Genomic DNA, 9685 nt, shown 5'->3' on the forward strand with positions numbered 1-9685 from the left:
TCATATCTTGGGTCATAAATCAAGCCTTGGTAAATTTAAGAAAATTGAAATCGTATCAAGCATCTTTTCTGACCACAATGCTATGAGACTAGGTATCAATTACAGGAAAAAAACTGTAAAATATACAAACACATGGAGGTTAAACAATACACCACTAAATAACCAAGAGATCACTGAAGAAATCACAGAGGAAATCAAAAAATACCTAGAGACAAGTGATAATGAAAACACGATGACCTAAAACCGATGGGATGCAGCAAAAGCAGCTCTAAGAGAGACGTTTATAGTAATACAATCCTACTTCAAGAAACAAGAAAAATCTCAAATAAACAACCTAAACTTACACCTAAAGCAATTAGAGAAAGAAGAACAAAAAAACCCCAAAGTTAGCAGAAGGAAAGAAATCATAAAGATCAGATCAGAAATAAATGAAAAAGAAATGAAGGGAACAATAGCAAAGATCAATAAAAGTAAAAGCTGGTTCTTTGAGAAGATAAACGAAATTGATAAACCATTAGCCAGACTCATCAAGAAAAAAAGGGAGAAGCCTCAAATCAACAGAATTAGAAGGCTTCCCTGGTGGTGCAGTGGTTAAGAATCCGCCTGCCAATGCAGGGGACACGGGTTCAAGCCCTGGTCTGGGAAGATCCCAACCCATATGCTGCAGAGCAACTAAGCCCATGCGCCACAACTACTGAGCCTGCGCTCTACAGCCCACCAGCCACAGCTACTGAAGTCCATGCACCGCAACTACTGAAGCCCACACACCCTAGAGCCCGTGCTCCACAACAGAGAGGCCACTGCAGTGAGAGGACCACGCACCACAACGAAGAGTATCCCCCACTCACCGCAACTAGAGAAAGCCTGTGTGAAGCAACGAAGACCCAATACAGCCAAGATAAATAAATCAAAAAAAGAAACTTTATAAAAACTAAAAAAATTTTAAAAAAAAGAATTAGAAATGAAAAAGGAGAAGTAACAACTGACACTGCAGAAGTACAAAGGATCAGGAGAGACTGCTACAAACAACCATATACCAATAAAATGAACAACCTGGAAAAAGTAAACAATTTCTTAGAAAAGTACAACCTTCAAAGACTGAATCAGGAAGAAACAGAAAATATGAACAAACCAATCAAAAGCACTGAAATTGAAAATGTGATTGAAAAACTCCCAAGAAACAAAAGCCCAGGACCAGATGGCTTCACAGGTGAATTCTACCAAACATTTAGAAAAGGGCTAACACCTACCCTTCTCAAACTCTTCCAAAATACAGCAGAGGGAGGAACACTCCCAAACTCATTCTACAAGGCCACCATGACCCTGATACCAAAACCAGACAAAGATGTCACAAAGAAAGAAAACTACAGGCCAATATCACTGATGAACACAGATGCAAAAATCCTCAACAAAATACTAGCAAGCAGAATCCAACAGCGCATTAAAAGGATCACACACCATGATGAAGTGGGGTTTATCCCAGGAATGCAAGGATTCTTCAATATATGCAAATCAATCAATGGGATACACCATATTAACAAACTGAAGGATATAAACCATTTGATAATCTCAACAGATGCAGAAAAAGCTTTTGACAAAATTCAACACCGATTTATGATAAAACTCTATAGAACATGGGCACAGAGGGAACGTACCTCAACCTAATAAAGGTCATATATGACAAATATCACAGCCAACATCGTTCTCAATGGTGAAAAACTGAAACCATTTTCTCTAAGATCAGGAACAAGACAAGGTTGCCCACTCTCACCACTATTATTCAACATAGTTTTGGAAGTTTTAGCCACAGCAGTCAGAGAAGAAAAAGAAATAAAAGGAATCCAAATTGAAAAAGAAGTAAAACTGTCACTGTTTGCAGATGACATGATACTAGACATAGAGAATCATAAGGATGCTACCAGAAAACAACTAGAGCTATTCAATGAATTTGGTAAAGTAGTAGGATACAAAATTAATGCACAGAAATCTCTGGCATTCCTGTACACTAACGATGAAAAACCTGATAGAGAAATTAAGGAAACACTCCCATTTACCATTGCAACAAAAAGAATAAAATACCTAAGAATGAAACCTACGTAAGGAGACAAAAGCCCTGTATGCAGAAAACTATAAGACAATGATGAAAGAAACTAAAAGCAATACAAACAGATGGAGAGATATACCATGTTCTTGGATTGGAAGAATCAACATTGTGAAAATGACTATACTACCCAAAGCAACCTACAGATTCAATGCAGGCCCTATCAAACTACCAATGGCATCTTTCACAGAACTGGAACAAAAACTTTTACAATTTTTATGGAAACACAAAAGACCCCGAATAGCCAAAGCAATCTTGGGAAGAAAAATGGAGCTGGAGGAATCCTGACTTCAGACTATACTACAAAGCTACAGTAATCAAGACAGTACGGTACTGGCATAGAAACAGAAATATAGATCAATGGACCAGGATAGAAAGCCCAGAGATAAACCCATGCACATATGGTCACCTTATTTTTGATAAAGGAGACAAGAATATATAATGGAGAAAAGACAGCCTCTTCAATAAGTGGTGCCGGGAAAACTGGACAGCTACACGTAAGAGAATGAAATTAGAACACTCCCTAACACTATATACAAAAATAAACTCAAAATGGATTAAAGACCTAAATATAAGGCCAGACACTATAAAACTGTTAGAGGAAAACATAGGCAGAACACTCTGTGACATAAATCACAGCAAGATCCTTTTTGACCCACCTCCTAGAGAAATGGAAATAACAAAAATAAACAAATGGGACCTAATGAAACTTAAAAGCTTTTGCACAGCCATAAACAAGACGAAAAGACAACCCTCAGAATGGGAGAAAATATTTGCAAATGAAGCAAGTGACAGAGGATTAATCTCCAAAATTTACAAGCAGCTCATGCAGCTCAATATCAAAAAAACAAACAACCTAATCCAAAAATGGGCAGGAGACCTAAACAGATATTTCTCCAAAGAAGATATACAGATTGCCAACAAACACATGAAAGGATGCTCAACATCACTAATCATTAGAGAAATGCAAATCAAAACCACAATGAGGTATCACCTCACACCGGTCAGAATGGCCATCATCAAAGAATCTAAAGACAATAAATGCTGGAGAGGGTGTGGAGAAAAGGGAACACTCTTGCACTGTTGGTGGGAATGTGAATTGATACAGGTGCTATGGAGAACAGTATGGAGGTTCCTTAAAAAACTAAAAATAGAATTACCATATGACCCAGCAATCCCACTACGGGGCGTATACCCTGAGAAAACTGTGATTCAAAAAGAAACATGTACCACAATGTTCATTGCAGCACTATTTACAATAGCCAGGAGATGGAAGCAACCTAAGTATCCACTGACAGACAAACGGATAAAGAAGATGTGGCACATATATACAATGGAATATTACTCAGCCATAAAAAGAAACAAAATTGAGTTATTTGTAGTGAGGTGGATCGACCCAGAGTCTGTCATACAGAGTGAAGTAAGTCAGAAAGAGAAAAACAAATACCGTATGCTAACACATATTATGGAATCGAAAAAAACAAATGGTTCTGATGAACCTAGGGGCAGGATAGTAATAAAGACGCAGACGTAGAGAACGGACTTAAGGACACGGGGAGGGGGAAGGGGAAGCTGGGACGAAGTGAGAGAGTGGCATGGACATATATACACTACCCAATGTAAAACAGATAGCTAGTGGGAAGCAGCCGCATAGCACAGGGAGATCAGCTCGGTGCTTTGTGTCCACCTAGAGGGGTGGGACAGGGAGGTTGGGAGGGAGGCGCAAGAGGGAGGAGATATGGGGATACAGGTATGCATAGAGCTGATTCACTTTGTTATACAGCAGAAACTAACACAACGTTGTAAAGCAATTATACTCCAATAAAGATGTTAAAAAACAACAAGAACAGTGAGTCTCCACATTAATCTTCCCACACCGAAAACTCAGTAAAAATAGATTCTTGCCCAAGTAGATTAAGGGAACCAGGTCAGATGCTGCATCCTGACTTTCTCTAGCTCTTACATCAGAATGTGACACTAAAGGTCAGTTTTTTTGAAACGCAATTACCTGAAAATACTCATGGCAGAGGAATGAATGACACAGAATTAATTACTGACAGCTCGGTAGTATGTTTCCAGGGTGCACAGACTGTTCTATGTTGCTCTCCCCAGAGCAACTGGAAGGGCTGCGTCAAAAAGCAGGCACTCGATGGAGCAGAAGAGAAGTGGCATGTCCACGGTCACTTGGCTAGAACCCTGGAGAGCCCGGGGAGGATGCATTCTCCTGCCTCCCCCCAGGTCATCCTCCACTGTGCTCCGCATCACCTAGGAGGTGGCTTTTTTCCTACCATCTGGACTGTGCTCCTCTCCCAAAGGGTCTCCCCCCGCCGCCCGTGTTCTACTCTCTCCTTGAAAGATCGATTTCAAGCCTCACCTTCCACGTGAAGCTTTTCCTGACTGTGCCAACAAGCGTGCACTCTTCTGCCTTGAAACTCGTACAGCACCAAGTGTCCAAACCCTCAAACCGACCCTGTTACAATTTCTTCTGTTGTCTCTTGTATTATGTAGCTCGTGCATGTGACTTAACTCTTCAGCATGTTCCGGAAGCCTCTGTGATGCCAGAAATCAAGTTTACTGCCACGGCATGTGACATGATTTGATTCAAAGCCCAGTGATGAACAAGCGCGTCAGAGATGGAGCTGGGACAGCCTATCTTTGCCCGGGAAAGCGGCCGCTTCTAGAGGAGGTTTTCCTTTACTACAGCCTCAACATAAGGCGAGCACCAGCTTGTCAGCCCACTGAGCAGTCGTTTCTACCAGAGTATTGTGGCTGTTACAACTCTGCACTTCTAAGGGTCCAAAGTTCTATTTTAAGACAGAAACCATGACCTCTATGATATAAAGATCCAGGAGGATTTCATCTATTATTAGCTTAAAGAGGGCAGGACATTGATCATAAAAGAAGTGCAGGTAAGGTTTCAGCCCAGTGCATATAATTTCAAGCAATTCTAGAAGGACCTGGAATGCACCTAAGAGAGACTTGTGGCTCAAAACTTCCTTTCAAGCTATAGAAACTAAAGAATAGAAGGGCTGTGATCTGCAGAGGTCATTCAGCTAGCTGGGGACAGCAATGAGTCAGAAAGCCGGTCTCCTAGTGCCTAGTGAAGTACACTCTCTACATGCCAGGTTGCCTCTCGCTGTAACTTACACTGTCATGAGTAACCGTCTTTTCCACTAGGCTAGAATTCTAAAATGCAGAGAAACTTCAGGAACGGCCACACACAGTGTCGATCTGTATCGCAGCACTGGGCACAGTTACAGTATTAAGACAACCCCCTTGATGGGTAACGTCGCGAATGAGGTCGGATGATAGTTTTAAATAAAACGTAACTGAAGTAGAAAACCTGAATTTAAGTTCACAGAAACCTCCAGTCTGATGTTGAACAAGACACTGCCATCTCTGGGCCTCAGTTTCCCACAAGGACAAAGGGGTGTCTGTGGGGTTTCTCAGTGGGGGAGCTACTGGTGTTTGATAGGGTCCATTCTTCCTCGGGACTGTCCTCCGTATTGTAGGACACCTAGCATCTCTGGCCTTGGGCCACCAAGTGCCGGCAGAGACCCAGCCAAAAATGCCCCCTTCCCCCATATTTCACACTCCACTGGTTGAGAACCACCAGGAAGGTCTCCAAGGTCCCCGCTGGCTCTAAAATGCCAGCAGGAAGACACCAGTGATCAGCAGCAGGGGGCACCGTCCTACCCGTAGATGTCCAGGACCCCGATGAAGGAGTGCTGCTTGAGGGAGGTGTGGAGGGCCTTGTTGACATGCCCCACTATCCAGCCAAACAGCTGGGCGTAGATGTGCTTGGCCAGGGCGTTGCGTGCGTTGACCACCTGCTGCAGGGACATGGTCTTGACGTAGGTCTCCGAGGTGGTGACCAGCTTGCGATGGCACAGCCAATGCTCCATCTGACTGTGCTCCACCCCCAGCAGCTGGCAGAAGTTGCTCAGGTGTTCATCCTTGGGCTGGAAGAGACATGGGAGGAGGGTTCAGGAGGGGCGTGGAGGACAGCCCACCACCATGCTCTAGGGAGGGAAGGAACCCAACTCTAGGCCCCCCAGAACCCCATTTCATCCCTAGCCACTGCCCCAGCCATCTCACGCACTCTCACACCACTAGGTGACAATAGGGGCCCAAAGAGTGTTGCTCAAACTGATAATACCTGCTCATGAGCACATCATCAGCAGGGCTTTAAAAAACAACTCTCCACTTTCCCTGTCCCCTCCTCCCCTGCCAGGGCCTGAAGGGTAACTGGAGGAGAGGGCTCCGGAGTGAAGGGTGCAGGATGAGAATTGATAACTTAGGAACAGATAATCTGTTAAGAATAAGGAGCCAGCGGCAAAATCACAGTGGACGTAGCTTCCAGCTGCAGAGTTCCACATGCAGTGCTCAATCCACAGCCCCGGAAAGGTCCTCGCTTTTGAGTGTTACCTTGGGCTCGCACGCGGTCTAGAGCAGTGCGCTCGGAGACAAGCCCTGAGCTGACCCCCTTGGACGATGACAGCACGCTGACATCACACCGTCCTAAGCTTCCAAGCAGATTTGCTTTCATCTTAGCCCCGGTCATACTAAACACATAACGGAACTCATTTACATACTTTAAGCACTTGCCACTTGGAAAGAAAGCGAATCTAGGTGGAGAGCTAGGACAAATGGCAAAAAATAAGGAACAAATTTTGACTTGGGAAGATCACTTGGAACACTGTAACTGATATTCATGTTTAGAGCTGGGAAAAACTAGGGATGCCCCCAGCATAAGTCCCTTCGCCTACAGGTAAGAAACTGAGCCCCAGAGAAGTATAAGAACGCACCCAGGTAGTCAGCTGCATTTCATCTTGACCCTCAATTACCCAAAGTACCAATCACATCACCTTGCCCTTGAGTCCCTGATAACCAAGTCACCCACAGAGTTTTATTTCCCAAGTGTGTAGGTGTCCTGGGTCCCCCTTGCTGCCCATTCACAACACCCCACAGAAAACCTGCTTTTCCTCTAGAGGTTCTTCTCGCCCATTATTCATTCCCTCATCTAAATCCCCCAGGGGAAGTTGATAACCCAGCCATGAGCCTGCTGGAGAGCTTAATAACTCCGAGGCTGAAAGGGAATCCTTTAGAATGTCATGTGCCACCTCCTAACGGCCCTGAATTGCTTGTGGGAATCATTTTCTGATGACGCTGCCACCGCGCAAATGCAGGCTTGTTCAAGGAAAGTTAACACAGATAACTGTGCCCTTTCCCCAGCCCATTTTTTCTCCCTCCTACAGATACTTAAAATCCACCTACCCAAATACACACAATTACGAAATAATAAAATGTCAGAGTAGGAAAGAACCTCCCAAAGTCATTAAGGCCAGTTTTTCCAGAGTATGGTTTGTGGAGTTGGAGTAATAGTTACAAAGGCCATTAACTGGCTTTACTCAACAAAAGTGGGGTGGGGTGGGGTGGGGGCGGGAGAGTGACAGTAGGTTGAATGTGGTGGAACCGGCTTGTTAACGTACTCCGTAAACACACACACACACAGAGTTCCACAAGTTCTGGAACTTTCCAATCATCACCACGGGGCAGGTTCCCATCGGCTGCAGCAGGGAGCGGCCTGCCCAGCTAGTACCCGCTCCTGACTGTTGATTAAAGGTACTAACTGAAACTGATTTAACATTACGCAATTACACTCCAGCTCAATCAAATGATGCTAAAGCCGTTAAAGACAGCCAGCATCATCGGCAGCTGGTGAGTCTTGTGGGCCCATGTTGCCAAGTTCAAGGAACAAGCTGCCTCTGGTGTCCAAGTAATCGCATGCTACTGCATCTCCAAGGTAGCTCTGGCAGTTACGGGACATATGTTCACGCTTTAATTAAAAATGACAACTACCAAGCAGAAGGCACACTGCATCTGGACAGACACCCCTCCACAGTAGGAGGTCCACCCTACGCACCCAAGGCATAAACCAAAATCCGTGCACTAGCAACCACTTAGCAAAGCATCTCTCGAGCGAGCACACACTGCGTGCCCGGCAGCGTGCTGGGCATGGATGGGGAACATCAGGCTAGTGGAAGACAGCCCGTCCAGAGGAAGGCGCAGGGCCGGCGGTGGCGTGGAACAAGAACGCTGGCTGGGCTTTGCCATTAACTGTCATTGTGGCCTTAGAGAGAGAGTTTCCTCTCTCTGGGCCTTAGTCTTTCCAACCCTGTGAAGGGAGACGGATGCTCAGAAGGTCCACTCCGGCTCTGCCACCAATGATGATAACAGTCGAGAACTCAAGCCCTCGAGCCCTGTGCCAAGGCGGGTAATATCGCCCCCGCCCGCAGATAAGGAAACAGGTAAGAGACTATCAGTAAGTGGCAGAACCAGGATTTGAACCTTGGCAGCCCCGACTCCAATTGCTCACTCTCAATTAGCTCTCGACACAGCCTTTAACTGGAGAACAAGATGAGACCAGCCTAGACCACGTACCTGTGCTCAGAAACCTCTGACTTCCTGTCGTCTCTGAGAGTAAGGGCCTGGTGTCCAAGCCTCCACCTGTCAGGCATCCTCCCCTCCCTCCAGCACCATTTGTGTCCTCCATTCCCCACCCCCCTTTCCCCAAGTGTGCCCTGATAGCCCTCCTTCACACAGTCTTTACACACACACTCAGTGGGTGCCAGTGTGTGTCAGGGCTAGAAGAGTGAGCACAGGAGACACTGTCCTGGAGTTTGCTGGGGGAAACGGGCATCGATCAAATACCACCAGTAAACGTTCACTCTCCTTCTCACCCGAAGGTCCCTGCAGAGGCTGGTGCGGAAGATCAGCTCTAAGATCAGACAGACACTTCCCTGATAAGCCCAAGTCCTAGCTCTCCAAAGAGGCCCTGGCCTCACTCAACCCACAGCCCAGGAACTCGCTGGCCCTGGTCCTCGGGCCTCACCATCAACACCGCCCAGTGTTCATCTATTTGCTCACTTGCATCACCCCTGAGCCTAGGGAGCCTCCGTCATCCATCCATCTGCTTACTGGGCATCTACCAAGTCCTGGGCACTGTGCTGGGTGCTGGTGATACAACAGAGAGCAAACAGTCCCCGTTCTCATAGACTTTGGAGTCTCATGAGGGAGAGAGACACACAGCAAATCATCACATAATAAATGTAAAATTACAACCATGCTGAGAGATATGGAGGAGAGGCATGAACGCCGTAAGAACCCACGATGGGGGATGTGACCTTGAGAAGGAGGAGACTGGGGGAGGGGAGGGTGGAGGCCAAGGGAAATCTGTCAGCTTCCCTGCATTTGGCCAGCCTAAATCAGGAGTTCTTCAATGCCAATGTTCCTAATCTCACCTGTCCCCGACACTAGGCAGAGTACGGTTGCCCTAAGGAACCGGGGGACATTTATGGGGACGTGCTGGGAGGGGAGGCACAGACCCTCTGTGCCTTTCTCAAGAGGGACAATGCTTCACTGGCCCTAAAGAGTGTCTGGCCTGCACTAGAGGCCCATCCGCCATCCCACCAAGGCACCACGTTCTCCTCTGCCCACCTCAATCCGTCTCCCAGCATCACCATGGCCAACCACACTGCCCCGCCACACACACACACACACACACACACACACACACACACA

General features: G+C 46.1%; 1 protein-coding gene across 1 annotated transcript in view; it reads right to left on the reverse strand.

The window, feature by feature from the left end:
* The window catches only part of LOC114902758 (unconventional myosin-Vb), a 324214-nt gene that overhangs the window by 77425 nt on the left and 237104 nt on the right, over positions 1 to 9685 (reverse strand). Inside the window, exon 10 of the mRNA XM_029235361.1 lies at positions 5798 to 6063. Within this exon, the coding sequence (XP_029091194.1) occupies positions 5798 to 6063 (266 nt within the window). The remainder of the gene's footprint in view (positions 1 to 5797; positions 6064 to 9685) is intronic.

The sequence above is a fragment of the Monodon monoceros genome, unplaced genomic scaffold (genome assembly GCF_005190385.1).
Source record: "Monodon monoceros isolate NGI ecotype Baffin Bay Population unplaced genomic scaffold, NGI_Narwhal_1 Contig3263_ctg1, whole genome shotgun sequence".
Lineage (NCBI taxonomy): Eukaryota > Metazoa > Chordata > Mammalia > Artiodactyla > Monodontidae > Monodon > Monodon monoceros.